Source organism: Lonchura striata, chromosome Z (assembly GCF_050655825.1).
Source record: "Lonchura striata isolate lonStrDom1 chromosome Z, ASM5065582v1, whole genome shotgun sequence".
Classification (NCBI taxonomy): domain Eukaryota; kingdom Metazoa; phylum Chordata; class Aves; order Passeriformes; family Estrildidae; genus Lonchura; species Lonchura striata.
Window position 1 is genome coordinate 51,575,592 of NC_140740.1, and position 25,811 is coordinate 51,601,402.

The 25,811-nt window shown below is 43.8% G+C and overlaps 1 protein-coding gene across 1 annotated transcript in view; it reads right to left on the reverse strand.

Moving 5' to 3' along the window:
• The window catches only part of PLCXD3 (phosphatidylinositol specific phospholipase C X domain containing 3), an 87,808-nt gene that overhangs the window by 18,219 nt on the left and 43,778 nt on the right, over positions 1-25,811 (reverse strand). Inside the window, exon 2 of the mRNA XM_021551431.3 lies at positions 13,996-14,704. Coding sequence (XP_021407106.1) covers positions 13,996-14,704 — 709 coding nt within the window. The remainder of the gene's footprint in view (positions 1-13,995; positions 14,705-25,811) is intronic.

Here is a 25,811-nt window from a genome sequence, read left to right on the forward strand (position 1 = left end):
AGGGAGCTCTGCTCTCACTTCCATCTTAAATTTATTTAGTCAGTGTATACCTGTTGCTCTTGTAAGAATACTGGCCCTTAGCCTAAACTGTTTTCTCTCCCTGGTATTTATTCCTGTGATATTTACAATGAATAGGTAATCACAGAACCTCTCAGGATTCACTGTGCCAGGATAAACAAGACAAACTTTCTCGATGTCTTCAGCAATTCATTCCCTGATTATCCTAGTTAGTAATCCCTCTCTGCAGCTGTGTCAGTATTATCTACTCAGAACATGGATGACCAAAATTGCATTTAACATTCAAAAAGATATCCTATCATACCTCAGATGGTAGTATCAGCATCTTTCTGTGCCTGCTGTAAATGTCTAGGTGCATAACATGAGGATACCACCCTTTCTTCGATATGGTTTCCACCAAGGGCTAAAATTTAGCCAACCATGGGTGACACTACAGCAGCTACCTTGCCTGGCAATCCCAGCTGATGAGATCCTGCTCTTATGAGAGCATACACCCATCATCATGACCCTACATTTTATACCACTGAATTTCATCTCACTTCTTCTGCAGGCATCCAGGACTTGCTATATGTTACCCCTCAGCTTTCCTCAGTTACAATGGCAGACTCCTACTTTGTGTTAGCAGCAAACTCTCTTATTCTTTACAGCAGAAATCAGGGTCCTTACTGGCAGAATTTGAGGAAAGCTACCATTTCTACAGTCTGATACTTCTAACAAGTCCAACTTAATTTCTGATTTCCAAACTCCATTTCAGTCGGTAATACACTACTTAACACTTTACCAACCGCATTATGCATTATTTACCAGCTACACTGGGCCATCCCAGGTGTGACAAACAGGTCAAGGGAAGTAATTAAGCCCCTCTGCCCTCATGAGACCTCATCTGGAGCACTGTGTCTAGCTCTCAGGTCCTCAGCACAGAAAAGACTTGTACCTGTCAGAGTGGATCCAGAGGAGGCCACAAAGATGATCACAGAACTAAAGCACCTCGATGAATACAGTATGAGAGAGGTGGGGCTATTCTGCTTAGAGAAGAGAAGGCTTTGGGGAGACACTGGAGGAAAATATCTGCTTTTTTTATTGTTAGATAATTCTGCTGACCTCTGAGAAACCCTTTGTAACATTCATTACTGGCATATTTTGAAATCAAACAATAATACTCATCTTTTCTTTTAACTCAGCCTTATAGCCAACAGTTTTCAAAAGTCAAGATGCTACCATCAATGGCATCATAACATGACAGACTGCAAAATTCAGAGCAGTCATAAGCCAGACTCTTCCACATTGCATAGTCCTGAATAACTACCTCTAGACTACACCTGCCAATATGCTGTCTGCCTTGAGTTCTAATAAATTTAGATTTTAGAGAAGGTAGTTGGGTCATTTAACTTCTATCCAAAATAAAGCAGTTGAATTTTCTCAGAGGAAAAATTAAGGACAGATTCTGATTTATTTCACTTGCAAAAAGTAAAGGATCCTGAAATGTGCTACAGTATTACTTAAACAACAGAGTGTCCATGAAGAACTCCATCTTTCTACAGTGTTTATGATTGTGCATACTATAACAATAATGCTGCTTTCCTGGCTGGTGGTATTCACCTTATAGGTAGCAGATAAAACTGTAGGTTCTAATAGTCACGAAAAAAGTTAAAATAGATATTGAGAATGGGACATAAAGACTGTCACTTGATCAACTGTCATACCAAGGGTCAGGCTTCAGTGCTAGACATCCACTGCAGTACTAAACAGATGTGAAACCAAGATTCTGAAACTGAGAACTGCTGTTCCATGAAATTCCAGCATTTCAAAATGTGATTTTGTTTCATATTAGAAAACAAAACATAAATTTTGGCCTTTTCACAAAATAAAGTCCAAGATCTACTGCTGAATAAAAAAATGAAAAGCTATGAATATAGAAACAGCATGAAATATTGCAATTAAGAGTGTAACATAAATCTAAAGACAAGACAGAATTAATAGGAATGAAAATCAAAATGTTTTGACATACGGTATTTTGCTAAAATAGACTTTTCCCTGGGGGAAAACACTGAAAGGAACATTCCTGGAGGGAAAAAAAAACCCCAAAAGAATAGAATTTAAAATACCTGTAATTGTCAATAAAAAGTAACATTGATGGGAAAAAAACAAATGGCTTTGTAATCTCTGGGTTGAAGAAAATCACAGAAACATGCACATGATGTCACATCTAAAAAACTAACAACTGTAGACCAAAATCTTAACAAAGGAAATAAAATATGAAACAATATACCACTGACGTGATCTCAAATTATCTTCAAAAACAAAAAGTCATTTGATGACTTGGAGCACTCCTACTGGTTCTGATCAGCACTAAAAATAGGCAGACATTGTGAGAAGTCTCATGTTTCCAGTAATACTGATAACTTTTGAATTGATCTCATATTTTATTTAACAAGAACTCCACAGCAATGAACCATGGTTACTAACCACAGGGAAAAGGTAGACTAAAAAATACATTATATATATTGTAAAAATTTATCAGGGGACTACAGAGGATGCATCAGCAATAAAGTAAAATCCCCATGGAGAGAAAAAAAGAGAGGTACTTGGCTGAGAAATATTTTAGCAAAGAGGTCATGGAATAACTGAACTGTTTGGGTTGAAATGGATCTTTAAAAGTCATCTGACGGACACAACTTGTCACTGGTGTCCATCAGGAGGACTCTGAGCTGTTAACCACTACACTCTGGATATCTATCCAAGTCATTCCTCATCCACCAAAGTCTATTCATCAAATCCATCTCTGATTTAAAGAGAAAGATGTTGCAGGGGACCATGTCAAAGGTTTTACACAAGCCCACACAGATGACATCCCCTGCCCACAGTTGTGGCCACTCCATCACAGAAGCTTGGTAGGTTAGCCAGGCAATACTTGCCCTCAGTGAAGCTGTGATGGCTGTCTTGAATAACCTCCCTGTCCTCCCTGTGACTTAGTGTAACTTCCACAAGGAACTCTTTCATCATCTTCCCCGGCACAGACAGAAGGGTGTCAAGAGTCAGAGTTCCCAGCGTCCTCCCTTCTACCCTTCTTAAAAATTGATACAACATTTCCCTTTTTCCAGTTACCTGGGACTTAACCTGACAGCCATGAATTTTCAAACACCATGGACAGCAGATTGGCAGCTCCAGTAGCCAATTCCCTCAGGACCTTAGGATATGTCTCATCAGGTCCCATATATTTACATACAACCAAGTTCCTGAAAAGGACACGATCTGATCTCCCTCTTTTAGAGGTTCTCCTCCCTGCTTTAATGCCAATTCACTCGAGATACCTGGGAAGAAAGGCTGCCAAGAGAAGTCATTCCCTTCTCCATCATCATAGCATTGAGTCATCTGCTTCATCAGCACAAGGAAAAGCAGACCTGCCACCTCAGCTGAATACATGGTGCCTGAGAGTCCCTGCAGTGGCTCACATTCATCTTGTGGAATACAGCCCAAACTGCACATTCATCACAGAGATGCTGCAGTCCTCTTCCTCCAATAAACCTCTCATACCAGAGGCTGATGGTGGTCAGTCTTGGCTAAGCACCTGTCTTGCATCAAAGACCAGGCAGACAGACCTAGCACACCTCTGCCTCAGCACAGACTGGGGTAGATCTGCTGGGCAGCACCACTTCTGTCAGTGTGACCCAGTGCACTGGCATAATGTGCATCACAGAGACGTTATTTAAGAGACAACATGAGTTCACAAAGCGTGCCCTCGTGGAAAAAAACACACACCACTTCAGCAAGATGTGAGTCTGTGTCTCCAGAGATACACACTCTTCTCAGAAGAGCTGGGCAGCAGCTGGTACAGTTACTGCTGGCTGTTAGCAGGATAGGAATCCAGAAAGTTACTGAGAAGGAATGTCAGTCCATCCAATGCATTGTTTCATAGAATCATAGAATATCCTGACTCGGAAGAAACCTACAAGGATCATTGAAATCCAACACCTAGCCTGCACAAGACAATCCCAAGAGTCACACCATGTGCCTGAGAGCATTGTCCAAACTCTTCTTGGACTCTATCACATTTGGTGCTGTGACTACTGCCCTGGGGAGCTGTTCCAGTGCCTGACCACCCTCCAGGTGAAAAACCTTGTCCTGATACCTAACATAAACCTCCCTGACACAGCTTCATGCCATTCCCATAGTCCTGTCACTGGTGAACAGAGAGATCAGTGCCTGTCTCCATTTCCCCTTATGACGAAGCTCCAGTCTGCTATGAGGTCTCCTCAGAGATTCCTCCAGGCTGAACAAGCCAAGTGAACTCAGCCACCCTTCATACAGTATCTACTCTAGACTCTTCAGCATTTCTGTAGCTCTCTTCTGGATACTTATACTTCCAATTACTAAAGGATAAAGCAATGTCCTTCCAGAGCTGAAAAGTATTTTTCAAACAGCCCACCTGTATTTCTTATGAGAAATAGCTTAGAAGAAAAAAATAAAACAAACGAAGGTGTTCATCATATGGATTAATACTTCCACAGAAGTGTTGTTCCTCAGACTGCAGAGCTCAAATGAGGGTGCTTTCCCCCAAGAAAAACCATTCATCTGGATTTATGTGTCTCCTGTTCCAGCACAGCCAGACACTAACAGCAGTGAAACACTTTCTGATGGAGAGAGGAAGCAGGAGCAAATGATACTTGGCAAGACAGATCATTATCAGCCAAATGTTCTGAGCTGCAATTAGCAACAGGCTCAGAAGAACTTGTTGATGGTGTGAAAACAGGGCAAGAGGCAAGGCACTGCTCTTGCTTGCAGTGCCACTGCAGTGACCTTGCTCACCTCTCTCAGCTGAGTCCTATCCTTTACCTTTAGCAGAAAGACGCTTAACAAACTGGCCACAGACACTCCCCATGCAACATGCTCCTACTCTTCACGGAAACAGCACCAGTCTTGCACAACCCACAAGTAGCTTGATGACATTCCATCAATGAGTTTCAGGACCACCTGCCTGGCACTTGAAAGCAGCCTGAAACAGCATTCCTGGGTATGAAACATCCTTTCCTAAATCTTTACTATCTTTAATGGCTGGTAACATTCTGGCTTCAGGTTTATATTTTCACCCTAATTACCCAAACCCTAACCAGCACCTCACATGCAGCTGAAGTAGAAATGAAGACTGCTGGGATGACTACTTGCAATAGCTTAGAGGAAAAAAGCATGTCTAAGTAAAAAGAGCATGTAGTAGGAGAGAGGTGAATAAAGGGGCTAAGGAAAGGATGTGACAACAGTGCTCCTTTAGCAGACACAGATCCTCCTCCTGACACCTTGTGCCTGAGGTGGTTGGCACAAGACCCACACAGCTGGAGGTCAGCTGAGAGAGTGTGAAAAGTTGTGAGGAGCCAAGTCCTCACTGTTTCAGTGTTTTATTCAGCCAAAAGCAGGGAACAGAGAGGGGGCCCTGAAGTTGCTTTTCTCTAGAAAGACATTCAAATCAAAGATAAATCATAATTAATTTACCTCTGAGAAAAAAGCCTGCTCAAGTTTCTTTTCAATATCCACTCAAATCTTGAGAAACAGTAGTGAACACTCTGGACAAAATGATCACTTTCCCATTACTCAAGCAACACAAGTTGCACTACAATACCTGCAGGAAGTGCACTACAATACCTACAGGAATCATTTGGGATTACAGCCTTGCGTCAGAGCTGTAATTTGAACAGGTCTCACTGGAAAAGCAAAGAAGCCAGTTTCAGACATCAGAGTACGTAAATAAGTTGGGCTGGAGTGTTGATCTGCTGGAGGGCAGGAAGGCTCTGCAGAGGATCTGGACAGGCTGCATCGATGGGCTGAGGCCAGTGCTGTGAGGTTCAATAAGGCCAAGTGCCAGGTCCAGCCCTTGGGTCACAACAGCCCCAGGCAGTGCCACAGGCTGGGGCAGAGTGGCTGGAAAGGACCTGGGGGTGCTGGTGACATCAGCTGGACATGAGCCAGGGTGTGCCCAGGTGGCCAAGAAGGCCAAGGGCATCCTGGCCTGGATCAGCAATGGTGTGGCAGCAGGACCAGGCAGGGATTGTCCCCCTGTGCTGGGCACTGGTGAGGCCACACCTCAAATTCTGTACCCACCTTTGAGCCCCTCATTCCAAAAAAGTCATGGAGGTGCTGGAGCGAGTCCAGAGAAGGGCATCAGAGTTGAGAAAGGGTCTAGAGAGTAAGTCAAATGAGGAGTGGCTGAATGAGTGGGGTTGTTTTGCCTGCAGAAGAAGAGGCTCAGTAGTCAATTTTTGCTCTCTACAAAGCTGTGCAGGTTGCAGCATGGTGGGTTTGACCTGCCCTACCAGGCAACCAGCAGCAGGACATGAGAAAATGGCCCTAAGGTGCACCAGAGGAGGTTCAGGTTGGACATCAGGAAGAACATCTTCTCTGAAAAGGTGTTTAGGGATTGGAACTGGCTGCCCAAAAAGGTACTGGAATAACCATCCCTGGAAGTGTCCAGGAAACTACTGGACATGGAGCTTTGTGGTACAGTTTACTTGGCATGATGGTATTCGATTGGACTAATGATCTTGGAGATCGCTTCCAAGCTTATTGAGTCTTTGATTCTAAATCCAAGTAAGAAGAGAATAACAATACATGGTAGTCCCTCTTTGCTGTCCAGCAGCAAAATTAATGTGTCCTTTACCCAAGATCTAATTTCATACTTGATTTACTACACAACAGTCTGCTCACAGAACTGTGTGCAGGGTGCAGGTTTCAATACCCCACCATGTAACAAATCATGGTAAGGTTCATCCTTTGTGCTATAGCTTTGCAAACAAGACTGTTCAATAGGAAAGTGCCTGCATCTCACCATGGCTCTTATTTCACTCTAACTACTTAGTCTCCTTCATATCTTAATACTCTTTTATGATATAATACATTCAGGATGACAGTTGCTTAGCTACAAAAACCCTCAGATCAACAGCTACAGTGTTAAAATATTACTGCCGCCAAAGGTCAAATCCCACTGTATGATCATTCAGCATCTTATAGATATGTCTTTTATTATTTTTCTTAGTGTCTGAAATAAATACTGAAAGACATTTAATATAATAGACTGTGCTCTCTAGGGCAACTGTAAAACTCAGGACAATACACACAATTATATCAATAAAATTACAGTCAAATTCTTATTATAATTTTTGACTACATCAAGTTTGTGTATAAGACCTAGCCCTCTCCTCCCCCTCCAAAAAAACCAAAAAACATTCCTGGAGAAAAATATTATTATTAAAAATTTGCCTAAAAGTAAAGTTGTAAAGGAAAGATCAATAAAAGAAGGCTATATATTTGAGGGATTTGTATTCATGAAACCAGTATCTTTCACACTGACTCCTTAAGAAAAAATTGCATTGCAACCCACAGACATTATGAAATTCCTAGGGAAAAAACCGTATCACCTCTGCTTTAACAGAAGGAAAGCATGGGCATTTTTACAGGTTATGCAACTTCTGTATCATACAGAAGGTGGTAAATCAACAAGGCATTTGGCCTGCCTGCTTTCACAATCTCCAGCCCCCTGTTGCAGTGATCTCTTTGTACAGTTGTGGCAGCGGTGTGCCAGAATCCCTACTGCTTCCTCTGCATGCTTTATCCAATGCATCTCTGGCTGTAGCTTGCATGGCCAATGGCTCATTCAGCCCACAAAGTCTACTTGTTTGTAAGCACAGGGAAGCATTTAACTAAATTAATTGCAGGCTTGGTGTATCTCCTGAAACTTGATTTAAGGGGTTTCTGTCACTAAGGCTACTTTGACACCCCTTCCTGTCTTAAATCTTTCCTACTAGCCAAGTGGAGATACCCACTGCAAAAGCTGGGGATGTGCAGGTGACTTCTCCAGGGACCGTGTGGATGCATTCTCTCCAGATAGCATTTGAAAGCCTTCTAAGGTTTTAGAGGCAGCTGAGAATTGCTCAAACCCATCAAAAATTATACAGCATATTCAACATGGCTTTACAAGCTGACAGGATTTTGTTTTGACATTTCTATTCACATCCTACCCCTCTAGGACCTACCCAGGTTAAAAATTCAAACTTCCAAATATATAATGAGCATGTTAGTTCATGCAGTACTGTCCAGTTCTCTGCTTAAACTTTGAAATTAAACTTTAAACTTTAAATTTTATATGCACATCCTTATGTGCATATATATCTACTTATATAATCCTATAAGTAGACTAGCATGGTTTGCAGCAGTGGTTTGCAGAAGGCAAGAGCTAATACAACACAGAAACATGGACATTGCCATATCTACTGAGTTTGTATTTGCTTGTGTTTATGTGAAACATGTTTGCTTTACAGAAAATTATTACCAATTTGAACATCACCTTGTGAATACATCTGGAAAAGCTTGTTTGTGTAAAACTCTGAGCTCATTTTGTACATTATAAATAAAGAGCAGAAGGATCAACCCATCAAGTCATTTCCTTCACAATGAGGTAGAAGCAGCTACACAGACCCAGGCCCAACATTAGCAAATGCATTTTCCCTGGGGTCAGCACTTGTTAGCATCTATTAGCTTTTGAGTTTCCTTAGTGATCTGAGTAATGCAGAAAAATCAAAGAAAACCCAAGCGACTTAATGAGACATTTGCAATTTCACTACAGCAGCCGTAAAGATTGAAGTGTGAAATCTTTGAGACAAGTAGATGTAAGAGACAGCTTACAGGAGTGGAGCAGAGAGAATGAACATTACCTTTTTTGTTATGAAAAGCACTTGCTGCTGTCTGTATGTGCAGGGTCACACTGTGCCCAGGGTGCAACAACAGGAAAACATAAAGTATATTTACAAGTAGTCACACAGCACACACAGTAACTGTAAGAAGGTGTTTTGATGCCCAACATAATAAAATTCGCAAGCACACCAAGCAGAGGGAAAAACTGTGAGACATCCATACCTGCCACAAGTAAACATCAGGATAACTACCCCAAACAAACACCCAAAAACCAAGCCATTGATCAGAGAGGCCACAGTGGTGATCACCACGCCAATCCTTTTCCTCCACCAAATCCCACAGGCTACTGCTGAGTACGTAGATAAATACTTTAGCAAAGTTATTAAGAATCTGTGCTTCTGTATTTTGTGACAATTTAATACTGTTCCAAGTTCACAACCAGAGCCATCAGACACAACCACATGGCCCTTCCTGTGGGAATGCTATACTAAAATTCTCATGCAGACAGATGGTCCAGTGATGAAATGCCACTACACATACACAGCCTATTGGGGGTTTCATTGTGCAGGCCTGTTGATGTGGTAGACAGATTCTTCCAATGAAATCTCTCTGTGCTGTTCTGTGTGCAAACACAGAGATTGCCTGTTGTGAGAAAGACTGGAAAAGTAATTAAGAATAGTTTGAGGAACAACATAAATACTAAGGATTTGTCTGGATTGCCTAGAGTTCTTTTGAATAATTTACTAATATACCAGAATTCCATTTTGTTCCTTCTGTGGTCAGGAAATAATAACCAAAAAAAAACAGTAAAGAAAATAAAGGAAAAGATAGCTGTGTCCCAAGGCAAACATATGTGGTAAGGCATGCTTGTACAACACACATTAGTGAGGGACTGAGTCTCCCCTCACCTCTCAGCAGCTAAAGAGCTGACACTTCAGCTTCTCGAGTCCTAAAATTGGAACCAGCTCACTGGAGCCTGCTGCTCTCCTGCAGCCTATAATAGAGACAGACATCAAGTTTACAATCAGAAAAGATGCAGAAAATTTGGAAAACACAGTTGCCATTTTTGTTGTTCTTCTTTTTCATATAAAATAGTTTAAGAATTACATCAGTCAATATGGAGTGCAGATTAAAATATGATCAATTTCCACACTTCCTGTGACACAGAAACTCAAAAATTCAGCTGACAGAGGTATGGCACCATCAGTAACTGACTCAAAAAAATCCTCCTTCTTGCAACTTCAGGAATAATGTTCCATACAATATCCACCTAATCATACAATATCCATACTCTAGCTAAATCTGGCTCTACTTAGTTCATGACTGTACCCAGAGATGGATTTTCTCCTGACAGTTTCTGTGGCTTACTTACCATTCCTTCTTGTTAATAGTTTGAATTGGATGCTTTGCCTCCACTTCAAAAGGTTCATTCTCATGTGCAGAATATTTTTTTTTAAATTCGGTTTGGTTGCTAAGGAGGAAGCTTTAGCATGGTAGGCAGGGATTTAGTCATATGTGAGCCACAGGGAACATTATCCTTAGAGATTAATTTAGAAATCAAGTGACAATTGGCAGGGTGTGTGTTTACTTTCTAGTTTTTGAAAGCTTTACAAGTACCACAGGATTTCTGCATCCTCTGAAGGAGATCTATTCTTCTGCAACATTAATAAATGACAGAGACAACAAAGAGAGTATCACGCTTGTCTCAAGTGTCATAGATAAAATTAGTAATTTCACTGCAAATCAGAAAGCAAACTAGATTATTAGGAGCAGCTCTACACTTATCAAAAGGGTGTCTCACAACCAACTTTCAGATATACTAAAGGCAGCTGTCTCACTGTGAAGTTAACTCAATGAGCACAGAAAATGTAATGTATTTGGCTTATATTGTTTGCTAATCAAAGAGCATTTCTTGGCATCTAAACTGCATGTGTGACAGAATGTTAAGCCTGGAAACACACTGATAGTCCTCAAAGTTTTTCATCAAATCCAAGATAATGTGCGCACATGCAAGCGATTCTCCTCATTCAAGTGTTACAGAAAGTTTTGTTACACTGAACTGTGGTCCTAGGAAGACCTTACAAGAAATAGCTTTGCCTTATGTATTTGTGCAGGACAGAGAGATTCATAACTTTTAATTTCTCCTTCTTTCTAATTGCCATACCACAGAACAGTACCTGTTATGACAGCAAAGCCTGTGAGCAAACATTATCAGTAGAAAATTCCTGGTATATCTTCACTGGATTGAGTCTTAGGAGAAAATGTTTTGTTGTTTTTTGGGATTTTTTAAATTGAGGTTATTTTGGGCCTCACAGCTTGCATATCTGTGCTCTAGGGAACAGATTAAGGAATAACAGCCCTTCTCCTTCTGAAATATATTGCCTTGGAAGGCTGCTCTACTGCAGTGTACATGTGGACCTCCACCACCACAGGTAATCATGACAAAAAGCCATTAAACCAACCATCTTGGCTACAGGGGAATATTTCACTGTGCTCTTTCCCAAAGAAATCTGCAGAACAGTAGAATGGAGTCTGGATGGTATTGCTATATGGAGATTGCTCACAGATTTCCTAGTCCATCAAATGCTGTGACTGAGGGAAACCATTCTCTCCCTCAAAGGCAGTCACTGCTCTTCAAACAATAAAAAATTTCATTATTAAAAAAACAACTTCAGAGATGAAAGCCTGGCACGTTTCATTGCATCTGAGAGGATCTAAACTTTTCCCTGTTTTCAAAACTAAGCCAATATGTAAAAGGGAGGTGGAGAAACAAAACAAAAGAAAATACTTTATGTTTTATTCAAAATGCAAAAGGAACATTTATTTAATGTAGTACCTAATTTAGGAAAAAAACCCCAACCCAACCCAACATGACCCAAACAACAAACCCCCACACCAAAATGATTTGAAAAACTCAACCTTATTCATTTGCTTTCAGAACTTTTAAATTTCAATGATAGGGAAGAACCCCATCCAAGTATGGTTACAAAACTGCTTCCAAAATCAAGATAACTGGATTCTTAATGTAAGGCTTTTTGCCAACATTTCTTAATAAGGACAAAATGGTATAATTTATAAGTCTGTGCAGTAACTGGCAACAAAAGCACATGTAATCTATCTACGACACAAAGATGGGATTTGATCTGGGTATTTATTTTGAAAAGGACAAAATAATATTTTTACTGAGTGATGGTTCATAGTGGCAAGCACAGCACAGCTGGAATGTACATATTTTTACCTTTTGCATGGATTATATATTTTTATGCTACTGAAACATTAACACAGTGAATTGAAGGTAATTGTGCAAAATCTACTGTGTAAATTGTACATATCTTTTAATTGCTTGCCTATTTATTTTTAACAGAATAATCATAAAATGAGGAGCAGTTCTGAATATATTAGATATTTACTTTTAGAGTAGTTAACTCAAAATACAGGCTCAGTTCCTATCAACATTTCATCAATTCCAAGCCTGTTTCTTCCTAGGGTCCATTTTTGTATTAAAAATAAAAATTCAAATGAGATGCCATACTTGGAAGACTCAATATTGGCCATGGAGATTATTTTGAAGGTCTATTTCTCTCATAATGGCTGAAAGAATTATGCAAAAAAGGAAACAACTTTTCATGTAGAAACGTGACTACACACTTGGGGATAATGTGAAAAATCTCACTTGAAATCTGGCAAAACAACATTTCCAGGTTTTTTAGCCCAATGATCTATTGACTTTTGAAGGAAGTTACAATTTCAAGATTTGCTGTTGGGAAAGGCATACAAAGAGTTCAGTTTAAAGCTCAAACATATTCAGCGTCTATTTCAAGTTTTTGCTTTACAAATAGCTTCTAAAAAGCACATTACAAGCCAAAGATTAATAAAATGGGTTTTGATGGCTATTTTATTGTTACAACAAACTTTAAGAACAACCTGTTAGTTTCCTTACTGTGCTACTTCATGTTCTAAAGAGCACTCAGGAAGATGTTTGCCAGAGGAAAAAGTTCCATAACAACAAGATGTTTATCAGTAAAATCCACCAACAAAGGAGTGTTTCTGTATAGAGAAGTGCTCTTCAGACTCAGGAGTGAGGGAGACTCCCCAGACCAATGGAGACCCTAAAACACAGATGAAGACTATACCAATAGCTGCAAGTGCAGTCGCACAAGCATTTCTAGACCATATTCCACAGCTCATAAAACCTTCCATGTCAGTGTTTTGCAATGCCAGGTAAAATTTTTACCTATTTTTCAAGTTAAGAGCTGCTTTGGAAAGCTGCTGTAAAAACAGCTCAACCTTTCTCAAATATTAGGCATGTTTTCTTTGCAGACACTCTATCTTTCATTTCACAGAGGGAGCTACGCAGACAAAGACCTTCCTGTAACATGCACATCCATGCAGAGAGCAAAACATTAGCAGGCCACTGGTCCCCATTGTAAATTTTTTTTACACTCTGCAACTCTTCTTTATTTTTAAGGAGAAAAAGAAAATAGCTCTTGTGTCTAGGCATTAAATTTCAGTTTTCCTACCAAGTTGTCAAGAACATATATGCCTTTAAGCTCAAAACTGGCTGTGATTTATCAAAGTCAGAATGGTATAAATAATGCATGTCTTGCATAGGTGTCTTTTTTTGTAACATAACAACTAATGGCCTGTCAACAAGCTATTCCATGTACAGAAGCTATACGATGGTCTGCCATCTCTTTCCTGTATGATAAATGAAGAAAGACTTTAGGGAGTCAAATTCTCTCTAATGTGTCCTGCTGTCTTTGATACCATGTGTGATGGTATAGAGACAGAGAAACCATGCATCTTTGAGCTGTGTAACGGCAAATCCTGCAGCATCAGGCTTTGCTGATGAGCCAGAACAAATTTTTTTATCCCATATCTGAAGCCTGATGCACAAATAAAAACTTAAATTATCTAGATCATACAGGTAAATTTGTCTAGATCATACAGATAAGATTTTTCAGTAAGGAAATCCTAGACATGCTATTCAATGCTTATGGTAAGAAACAACATTTGGAAAACAAAGCAAATTAGCAAAACCTGCATTCAGAAAAAAAAGAAGGTTAAGCCAGTCTCCTAATATCTCATTATGCTTCAGTGGCAGATTTTCTTTCAAGATGCAAAAGCTTGTCCTTCAATGTGTTACTCTTTAAACATTTTAGGATTATGCCAAGTTCTGACTAGCCCACAGTAGCATGGAAGAAATGCATCTGCTAGAATGCCTTTAGAAGGAATTGGAAAAACAGTACTACCAACACACATTCAGCACAGTCAGCACACCTTACCAAGTAACAAACTCACCTTTCTGTGATGGTTTCTCTGAGACCACTTGCAACCCCTTTCACCACTGTACTAGCCTTTGGTGTCAGCACTACTTGAGATATGAAAAAGGAGCCTTTCTTTCTTCGTTCAGTGATCGATGCCTGCAGGAACTGAATCAACTTTTCCGTATCCGTTGTGTTTGCCCAGGGAGCTGGCATCATCTGGCCTGGCCACAGAAAGGCTACCTCGACAGCCACTGGACTGTGGTAGAACACTAGCACTTGGTGCTCCTTCTCCCACAGGTACTGGAGGCTGACTTCATGGGCAAATATAGCAGGACACATTTTGTTTCCGTATGTGTCTTTGAGCATCTGGACAAGTTTTTCATGATGGCATTTCTGCATCCCATAGAAATGATTGAAGTCCAAGAAGACCACTTCTTTTGGATGCTCAATGAGAAATGCATTGATCTCCTCCAGACCTTCCTTGACTTTGGCACTAAATAAACCATGAGCGAAGTAGAGTTCATTATCTGGGTCTCTGGGCTTGGTGGAAATTCTGAGATCAAAATACCGTATACCTGCCCCCAGCTGGCTGGTGAAGTTCATGGTCTGTGTAGCCAACCACTTCCTCATCAGCTTTTTTGCCACAGTCCCAAAAACTGACACAAAATTCTGGACCGTCTCCGGCTGCTCAGGCCCAACTGGAGAGGCTTCATCAATGTAGAAGCTAAAAGAGTCATGAGACCCTAAAAACACAAGAGAGAAAAATTATAAAAATATATTAAAAGCCTTTAGTCAGTTTTTCTCAATTAAAATAATTTTCTGACCTGTACCAACACCCACCAACCACCTCCCTCACCCTTTCCCTCAACAACAGTACATTTGTCTGGAGCATTTGCCCCAACAACACATTGTAGGAACTTGAAAGAAAGTCTGTTTCACTGCTTGTCTGGATGCTCAGTTACTCTTTTCCAGCTCTTACTTATGCCATTAGACTCAATGTACCCAGTGGTCTCTAAACATCAAAGCAATTCTGGTAGCAAAGCTAGTCACACATAATAAGTCCCTTGATCCAAGGAGAGTTTGGCCCTGCAGACTGAATCATGTAATGTCTAGTTTGTAGAACCGAAGGAAAAAGCCAAAACAAACCAACATCCTTTCACACACACCTTTATATCCCGATAAAATAAGAGTTGGAAAAATGACAAGGAACATAACCTTTCTATCTTAATTTCAAGTTTCATCTGGCCATCCACAAGGTTATTGAATGCTTTTTTCCTTCTTAAATTTACTTTGAAAATTCTTTACTATCCTTTGCTAAATAAGTACAAGAGATAGAGCCACTGATAAAATTCAGAAACTGCTGCCTGCTCTTCAGAGGAATGGGATGTAAAACTTAACAAGCCTATGTATAGGAATTACCATTTTCTACAATATAAATTTGAATACATATTCTACTCTATATGTACATATTCCACACACTTTGCTATACAGAATTCTGTGTCTCAAGGTATGTCCATTTGTGAAACCCCTCAATCTCAAAACAAAAGCCACAATTAACAATGCTCAGCATTCAGACATTGACATGAAAGCAGTTTTATGGAGAGATGAGCTGACTCTAAGAGATGCTTTTCACCTTCTCAACCACTACCCTGCTGAACACCTCGTGTTTGCACCTGGCAGTTTACACAGAAACACTGTCCAGCTGCTGGCAGAGCCACACTTCTGCTATTCCAGCCGTAGATGCTTCTAGTCAGACTCGCAGTGGCAAACAAGTCTGATGCTCAGTCTGTGACACAATGCTTGCAAAATTCCTTCAAGGTAAGCAGGACTTGTATTCTGGAAATGGACTGCAGTATTAGGTGCTCAGAGATCCAAATCCTACATCAAAATGAGTTCAGAGCACTGGTCTTGTCTGTCACCAATGCTTTTGCAGGTGCTTTTCAAGATTTCTTTCCAAAGCACACATGCTGTAGCAAGTAAGTATCACATTAATGAAATTCTGCTAGTCAGTCATCAGAGAGTGATGCTACTTTACCTGAACTGGAATAAACCCTATAAACTGAAGCAGCAGCTATAACATTTTCTTCTTTAATAACAAATAGAGTCACGACAAATCATCCTAGAATCTGGATTGGATTTGGCTTTGTTTAATCTGAGAAATGTCTTTAAATTTTGTACACACCTGCTTCTCATGGTTATCTCTTTGAACTTCATTTTGCTGTAAATATTAGACAACTTTTCCATTTTGATGAAGCTTTCTACTGCTAGATGCTGAAGTAATAATATATTTCTTGCAGTACCTGATTAGATCACACAGTATCTGGTTACACACTGATATCCTTGGGGACTAGATCTGCATACAGAATTCTAATGGTAAAACAAATTATTAGAGCAGTGACCTGTGTATCAACAGTATTACAGGGAAAATCAATGAGATGCATTAAATGTTCTGCTCAGTGTAACCTGCACTAATCTAGAAATCAAAGTAAATCTTGTCTTGTTTAAAACAAGGCACAGCTACTGATATTAGGAAGGGATGGATTTTGCAAACCCCTGCTTTGTCCATTGAAGCCCATTTTATTTTGGTAGGGTTTTATGCCAGGTTAGCTACCTGGTCAACTGATTAGAGCAGTAGGCTTAAAATGGTATTAAGACTAAGAAAATAATTTGTCTTTTATCTTCTGATATGCAGACACAGGCAACCTGAAGTTGCAGAAAAGGTAGTAGCTAAACATGACTACAGCAGTGCCAGTAGGCACATATTGGTTTAAAATACTTCTTAAAACTATTTTAGTCAAGCAAGGCAGCACAATTCTCACAGCAGAAAACTAACGTGAGCAACCTGTCAACAGGTAGTTTTTAACTACTGGTAATGAAAAACACAGAGAAGTGTGTGTGTGTGTGTGTGTGTGTGTGTGTGTGTGTGTGTGTATCAACACCACAGTTAGAAACACCTTAACACTGCAAGTAGAGAGGTCAGAGAAATATTTTTTTCCTCATCAAAGTCTTTGTGCACATATTTGAGCCTAAATATAGGTATTCCTATGTGGATGATAATAAGAAAACTGCACAGTGCTCGGAGAATTATCATGTTTTGTAACCCAAAGAAGGAAGACCCATAGCATAATACAAAAAGAAAATAAGGCTTAACTTGGTTGACATGAAATAAAGCAGAGGTCAGCTGTTCAAACGTATGTAAAGATTCTTTCTGAACAAAAAATACAGCAAATATTTTGTCTTTCCATATTATAAATACTTTGAACAGGTCAATTAAATATTAATTTCCATGATGCACTTAGCTACATTTCCTTTTGCCTTAATCCTGTCCTGTTGTCTCAGACAGCTTACTTGTGTAACTCACAGAAATTCAAAATCCTTACACTTAGCAGAGAAACTTAGGGTATGACCTTTTCCACTGTCATGCCCAAAATTACCATATTCCTGGTAATGAGGGAATTCTGTACAAATATTCTTTTGGCAACCACATTTCCTTCCAAATATTTGTTTTGTGCATAGGGACATTCCCCTCCTATATTTTCACTGGAAAATATTCTTGCAGGTTCTCTGTATCACCAAACTTCAGTCTCCATGAAGAGAGGATGCAAGTTACATTTAGGAAAACAAATGCAATGATGCCTGCAATCTTTGGAAGGTGGCAATTCTTGCACATCATCTGTCTCTGTTATGATAGGTCTGTACCACAGAGACTTCACAGTCTGAGACCTGGAGAACCAAAGAGAGGAAATTACTCGTCCCAAGTCATTCAGGGAACAAATTATATTCCTCTTGTGTGCAAACATATTATCTCACCAGTACTTTGTGTCTAAAATTTTCTTAAAATATGGCACTCTGTTTTCCCACTATTTCAACAACCCACCATATCCAAGAAGTCAAGAATGAAGGCTCATGGATCAGCATGATGGGGGTAGCAAACAAGGGGTTAACATGGTGTGCACACACTATAGACTGCCCAGTCAAGAAGAGGAAGCCTTTAAACAACTAGAAGAAACTTCATAATTACATGTTTTCATGGGGGAATTTTGAGACATTTGCAGAGAAAAACAGCAGAGTGCAGGAAATTCAGAGAGCATCAGAGACTTATTTTTTCTGCAGGTAGCCCTTTAAGTAGTGAAGCTGCTCTGCTGGATGTTGTATGAATTAAGGAAGAAATGGATATGGACATAAAGGCTGACGACAGCCCTAGACTGAGTGACTACGAGGAGAAATAAGAATATGAAATACTCAGGAAAGCAATGAAGCCAAAAAGCAGAATAAAGATCCTGGATTTCAGAGCAATGGTCTCGGCTTGTCCAGGAAATTGGCAAGTGGTAGCCTGGAAGAACTCAATTACCTTAAATGCCAAGAGACTCAGCAGAAAGGGCTGAGCTTTGAAAGCAACTTCTCTGAAGCATATGAACAGAGTGTGAAGAAACAAGGAGGTAAGGCATGAGGCAAGTTTGGCTGAAGGAGTAACTTCTGAGTGGCATCTAACTTAAAAAGCCTTTACAGAAGGTTTTAGCAAGGACAGGTTGCCAGGGAGGTACAGACGACAAATGCACAGAGGGAGTTAGGAAGGGCACAGCTGGGAAGGGAAATCTGCAAGGGATGAGAAAGGCAACAGACAGCTTCTGCTGATATATCAATAACAAAGGAAAACACAGAGAAAGCTGATTCACTACAGAACAGGGCAGGAGACCTGAAAGATGGGGTGCCATTCAGAGAGACCTGGACAAGTCTGTGAAGCAACCTATGAGAATCTGAAGAGGTTTAACAAGGCCAGGTGCTGGTGCTGCACCCAGGTAGGAATAACCCCTGGCACCAGCCCAGGCTGGGCATGAGCAGACCCAGAGCAGCCCTGCCCAGAAGGGCTTGGGGGTGCTGTGTGTGGAGTTGTGTTATTTGTATGTTTTATTATCCCTGTATTATGTATTGGTTTATTCCTTTGTACCCCCATGTACAACTTGGTTTATCCCTAGTTTTCCCGCCTTGTCCTCCCTTCCCGCCTTTCCAGTATCTATCCATCACCCTGGAAGAGGCACAGTCCTTCCCTTTACCCCTCCCTGGTGCCTTGTCTGTCACTCGGTGTCCCTTCCCATCCATCCAGAAGCTTCTACTCAGGGCACCGGGTGATTGGGCGAGGGCCTGGGGCCCCTCTCATATCCTTCCCCCATTAGACCACTTTGTATCACCCCATCCCGGAGCCACTCCCTACCCCTATCCCCATTGGTTACCGGTCTTCCCCTCCCTTACAGTTTATAAGCCGGTGCAAGCACCTTGTGCTCGTTCCTGTTGGCTGGCACCGTTCTGGAATATTTGGCCCCGTTGGGCTACAATAAACTTGGACTTAGCCCCCAACAGGATCCGCTCTTCATTTACCACCACGAGGCGTGCCAGCGCTACCCGGAACCCACAAAGGCACTCTCCAAAGCCCAGCTGGGACCAGCGGAGGGTGCCTCAATCGCCCGCCCTCGCCCCAGGACGAGAGCTAGCCAGGGCTGAGATCAGGGATCTGGGGTGGGAGCGCGGCAGCTGGCGCCCAACGAGAGGCCCTTTCCGTGGCGTTGGACCCCTCGTCTGAGGATTTTTAGGGTCGCGCAGACCCGAAGACTCGTCCTCCTGGCCGTCAGCTACCCCGGCAGGAGCAGACCCACGTTTTAGTGGGTGGGGCTCCCGGGGACAGGACCGGCAGCTCCAGAACGCACCGCCGGAATCGGTCCTCTCGTGGTGAGGTTTTATGATTGGGCTTTTCATTTCTTCCCTACCCTCCCGGACCCCCCGGTTGGTATAGGGGTCCCTGGCACTTTCCCTGTCCTTTTTGGTTGGGGGTTTGTCCCTTTTTGGTGGGTTTCTTTCTCCCTGGGATTCGGGGAAAAGATCCCTGTTTTCGGTGCTCCCTCGCGAGCTTCTGGTGCTTCCCTTCCCGGGCGGGAAGCTATAAGGACTTGGGAAAGAGCAGGTGGGGCGGTCTTCTGTTTTTCGTTTTCGTTTCCCCAATTGTAAACTTTGCGGCACCTTTTAACATCAGACAGCATGGGTGCAAGGCTGTCAGTGCCGCAGAAGAGCGTCTATTCCCAGGTTGTGGGCATCCTTTTAGCAGGGGGTATAAAGGTTAAAAAATCACAAGTTAAACAGTTTGTCCGGTGGCTGTCGCAAACCTTCCCGGACATTTCGGCAGCTAAATTATACCAAGTGCCCTTTTGGGACCAGGTAGGGAGAGAGATCCTGCAGCAGTCGGATCTCTCTCTCTCCAAATTCACCCATTTGGCTCTCCAAATTCAGGATATTATTAAAAATCATTACGAAAGTCTGCCACAGCCAGCCGCAAACAAACCGATCCCCAGTTCGGCTGTTAGTTCGAATAACCCTACTCCGCTTCCCTCTCCCTCTCTCCCGAAGTCGGGTATTATCAGACAGGCATCCCGGCGTTGCCCGCAGGCAGATTCTGGCCCCTCTGAGAATATCCTTGACTCCCCGCAGGACGGTGCAGGCACTGTCTCTGCTTCTACCTGTTCCCCTTCTTCCCCGTGCTGTACAGCCCCGTCCCGTGGAAACTCTGTTCGTTTTAAATTGTTCCAGACCCCCGAAGATCCCTCATCCCCCATCCACCATCCCCAAACCCCACAAAATGGCTTCCCTTCTTCCCCCTTCCCCAGGACACAAGATGGTGGACGCCACATGGCTTTTCCCGCCACTTGTGCTTCTTCTTCCCATGATCCCTATCCTCCCTCCTCCCAAAACCCCTTCCGGCAGACCAACCCTTTCCAGTCCCACGACTTCTCCGCCCATCTCCCTCCTCCACCCCCTGCAGACTCCTCCTGCCTTGAATTATTCAACACCCCACCCCTCAGCTCCACCCCCGGGGAGGGGAGTCCCCACCATACCACTCCCCCTGCTCCAGACCACGCCTCGTCCCCTGGTTCCCACGACCCCACTTCCACTTCCCACGCTTTCGGTTCCGGAGGGGGGGAGTGTGGGAACCCCGATCCACCCCAGTCCCTACCTGCCTTTTCGGCCGCACCTGTCACCTGTACCCTGCGGCAGGCGGGTGGGCCCCTTGCACAGTGGTCCCCCATCCCCCAGCAGACCATCAAAGAGCTCTGCAAGGCCCAGAAAGAATTCGGTAGGGAAAGCGAATATTTTAGAGGCTTATTGAAGGCAACCCTCTCCTCCAACGAATATGTCCCTGCGGACATTCAGACTCTCTTCTCCTGCCTTATCACCCATGGAGAATTTTTAATCTGGGAGTCCGAATGGAAGCGGGAGATCAGGGAGGTGTTACCTGACCTCTGGGCCAATGCAGATAGCTCTAGGGATGAGGATGGGGCTGTAATATCGTTAGACCACTTGTGCGGGGAGGGGGATTGGAAAATGGGGACCAAGCAGGCAGAAAAAATACCTCGAGAGGCGCTGCAGGTCGGCACCAGGGCGGCAGAGAAGGGGTTTTTTAAGTTAAGACCCAGCGGTACGGCTATTAACTTCTTGTCCCTAAAGCAGGAACCCCTAGAACCTTTTGTCGCGTTCGTGGATCGCTTGCACCACGCGATGGAGGCTCAGGTCCCGGACGAGAGGCTAAGAGAGGGGATGCTTGCCACGGTGGCGAGGCAGAACGCCAACGACGCGTGCCGGCAAGCAATCCTCAGTCTGCCCGTGGACCCTGAGCCTACCCTTCAAAGCATGCTGCAAGTCTGTGCGAGGAAGGTGACGGTTCCTGCTAAGGACATTCCAAGGACTCCTAAACCACCAACAAGGAGAGTGGCTTTTGCTGCAGCCATGACACCACCAACCACCCCTTCTCCGGACCGCCACCCCACAGGAGCACCCCCGAGGAGTAACCCGCAACATCAGGCTTGCAATTTGTGTAGGCAGAAGGGACATTGGGCTTCCCAATGCCCGCTGAGGGACGAGTTTTTTAAGTTTAAGCAGCAACATCAGGGGAGGAGTGCCCCCAACCCTGGGGGAAAACAAAAAAACTGAGTCATCAGCGCAGTCCCTCCCTGCGCGAGGACATAAATATGGTGGGCTATATAACACCAGAGGAGGGGAGGGACAAACACCTGCAATGCCCACCTGAGGACATTTCACCAGACTGGACACATCAGACTATGGCTGACGAACCAGCCTATATGAGGGAGGACGTGGATTTCATATCCACTGCTTGGCTGGGTCAAGACCCGAACCAGCCCAAGCCAATACTTAACATCGTATCTGATTTCTCCCCATATAGGTTGGCCCTGACCGAGGCTCTATATCTAAGGGACAGTGACTGGCATTCCATCGCCGTCGACACCGAGAACCCAGGAACCTGGAGGAACCTCCACAGTAAGTACATCGTTCTTGGGGACACAAAGTTCACGCCTCTCGAAGTCACAATTGCACCATCCCTGACATCCAAGAACACTGAGCAATTAGTGGTGTGGCTGCACTGCTCCCATCCTCCGGTCTTCCTTCCCAAGGGCCAAGTCATCGCCCAAGCTATTCCAGTACCTGGGCCTCCGGCACACCCTGAGGATCTATGGAAGAAATCAGCAAAGAAGAGTTATCAGGTGTGCCAGGCCCAGGTCATAGGGAAGGAAAGGCCAAAACTGTCCTGCTACATGCAGAAGGATGGGGAGTGCAAACACCTAAGCGGTCTCCTGGATACAGGGGCAGACGTGACAGTCATTCCTTCACGGGATTGGCCGGCACGCTGGGAATTGCAAAACGTGGCGGGAAAAATTCAAGGCGTAGGGGGTTCTCAATTGGCTAAACAATCAAAACACATCGTAAAATTTGAGGGGCCGAATGGGCAATCGGCCTATTTACACCCATTCGTATTAGATTACACGGAACCCTTGTGGGGGAGAGACCTGATGGCCCAGTGGGGGGTCACAATTGACATCCCGACCCCTCAGGTTTTTTGGGCAGCGATCACTGAGGAGCGTCCTACCCGAAAACTTAATTGGCTTACAGACACACCAGTGTGGGTAGAGCAGTGGCCGCTCAATAAACAAAAATTAAAAGCGCTTCGAAAGCTCGTGAAGGAGCAACTCGCCAAAGGGAATATCCAGGAAACAACATCTCCCTGGAATTCCCCCGTCTTTGTCTTGAAAAAACCTGGCAAAGACGAGTGGCGCCTCCTCCACGACCTCTGTGCCATCAACAGTGTAATTGAAGACATGGGTCCTCTCCAGCCAGGGATGCCGTCCCCCACGATGTTACCAGAAAATTGGGAATTGGCTGTAATTGACATCAAGAATTGTTTCTTTCAAATTCCCCTACACCCTGATGACGCACCACGGTTCGCCTTCTCGGTTCCTTCCATCAATCGAGAAGCCCCAATGGAGAGATACCACTGGAAATGTCTCCCCCAAAGCATAAAAAACAGCCCTATTATCTGCCAGTGGTACGTCTCTTCATTGCTGTCCCCTGTGCGTGCAGCCACCGAGGGCGTGATCATCCAGCACTATATGGATGATATTCTTATTTGTGCCCCCAACGGCGATTTACTTACTCACGCGCTTGAACTGACAACCAGTGCGTTGGTTGCTGTAGGGTTTGAGTTGCGAGAAGACAAGATTCAAAGGATGCCACCTTGGAAGTACCTGGGTTTGGAAATAAACAAGCGGACCATTGTTCCGCAGAAACTGGCCATAAAAAATTCAATTAGGACTCTAGCCGACGTGCAGCAGCTGTGTGGGTCTTTAAACTGGGTGAGACCCTGGTTAGGTATTAACAACGAAGACCTAGCCCCTCTTTTCAATTTATTGAAGCGGGGGGAAGAGCCTAGTTCTCCCAGGGAACTCACCCCAGAGGCCAAGGCTGCTTTGCAGAAGGTTCAGGAGGCAATGTCTGCCAGGCAGGCCCACAGGTACGATCCGGGCCTGCCCTTCAGATTCATCATATTGGGCAGACTGCCACACCTCCACGGTGTCATCTTTCAATAGGCAGACCCCCTAGGAAAGGGCAAGGATCAGGACAAAAGGGACCCACTCTCCATCATAGAGTGGGTATTCCTGAGTCATTCATGATCCGAAAGAATGACACTGCCACAAGAGCTGGTGGCAGAGCTAATCCGCAAAGCGAGAACGCGGATTCGGGAGCTGGCGGGGTCTGACTTTGAGTACATCCACATCCCTTTGAAATTGAAATCAGGCCAATTCACAAAGGCAATGTTGGAACACCTGCTGCAAGAAAACGAATCATTGCAGTTTGCACTAGACAGCTACACCGGAAAAATTTCCGTTTTGAGACCGGCCCACAAAATTTTCAATTCGGAAATACAATTCACTTTGTCAACGAAACAGATTCAGAGCAAAAAACCCTTAAAGGCTCTAACAGTTTTTACGGACGCGTCCGGAGGGTCCCACAAGTCAGTAGTGACTTGGAAAGATCCTCAAACTCAGCGGTGGGAGGCGGATGTTGTTGAGGTGGAAGGATCCCCTCAAGTAGCTGAGTTGGCCGTAGTCGTTAGAGCTTTTGAGCGGTTCTTTGAACCTTTCAATTTGGTCACCGATTCGGCCTATGTAGCGGGTGTAGTGTCTAGAGCACAGGATGCAATCCTGCAAGGTGTCTCCAACGATGCCCTCAACAGGTTGCTCTCAAAGCTGATAAGGCTAGTCTCCCACCGAGAGCAACCATTTTATGTGATGCGTATCAGGTCACACACCGACCTACCGGGGTTCTTGGCCGAGGGCAATCGGCGTGCTGATTCCCTCGCTGCCGCCCCCGCACAGCTGGCGCCGCTCCCAGACAAGTTCCAGCAAGCCAAAATAAGCCACCAGCTTTACCACCAGAATGCGCCTGGTCTGGTCCAGCAGTTCCATCTAACCCGGGACCAGGCCAAGGCCATTGTGGCCACATGCCCGTCCTGTAAGTCGCTCCCCCTACCATCGGTGAGCGCAGGGGCTAATCCCAGGGGTCTGAGGTCCTGTGAGGTGTGGCAGATGGACGTTACTCATGTCCCCTCCTTCGGGAGGATGAAGTACGTCCATGTCTCCGTGGACACCTTCTCTGGAGCAGTTTTTGCCTCTGCCCACACGGGGGAGAAGGCCAAGGACGTGGAGAAACACCTGATACAAGCCTTCTCCATGCTGGGTGTCCCAAAATTGATAAAAACAGACAATGCCCCCGGGTACAAATCCAAGGAATTCGCAGGCTTCCTACAGCAATGGGGAATAGAACATAAAACTGGCATCGCCTATTCCCCATCAGGTCAAGCCGTGGTGGAACGGACTCATCAAAGCATCAAAAGAATGCTTAAACAACAACAATCGTCATCAAAAAATGAGTCCCCCCAGGTTCAGTTGGCGCGGGCCCTTTTTACACTAAATTTTCTAAACTGTTCCTTTGAGTGCCTCAACCCCCCCATCGCAAGGCACTTCAATTCATATGAGCCAAGCAAGGTCAGGGAGAAGCCGCCGGTTCTCATTAAAGACCCTGAGACCTGGCGGCAGGAGGGACCCTATAACTTGGTCACCTGGGGACGGGGGTACGCTTGCGTATCCACGCCCTCAGGCCTGAGATGGGTCCCTTCCAAATTCGTCAGACCATACGTCCCTAAGACCAAGAAGAGAGAACCGGACAGTCCTCAGGTTAGGCATGCCGCCCTCAGACGGCGGAGAAGGTCCCCCTCACCTGATCCCCCCTCTTCCCTCTCTGGCTCCTGGGATTCTCTGTTCCCCTTTGAGTTGGACCTCCCCTACCTCGAATATTAATTTATATTTCAGTTGTTTTCTAAAAAAACAGGACTTTTGCTGCTGCTGGGACTCATTGTGTTTATTATAGGCTTTAGTGTAGTGATGAACTGGAACCCTTGAACAAGGAAGGGTTCCAAGAAGAAGAATTTCCAGAAGAAGGAAACATCTGGTTTCA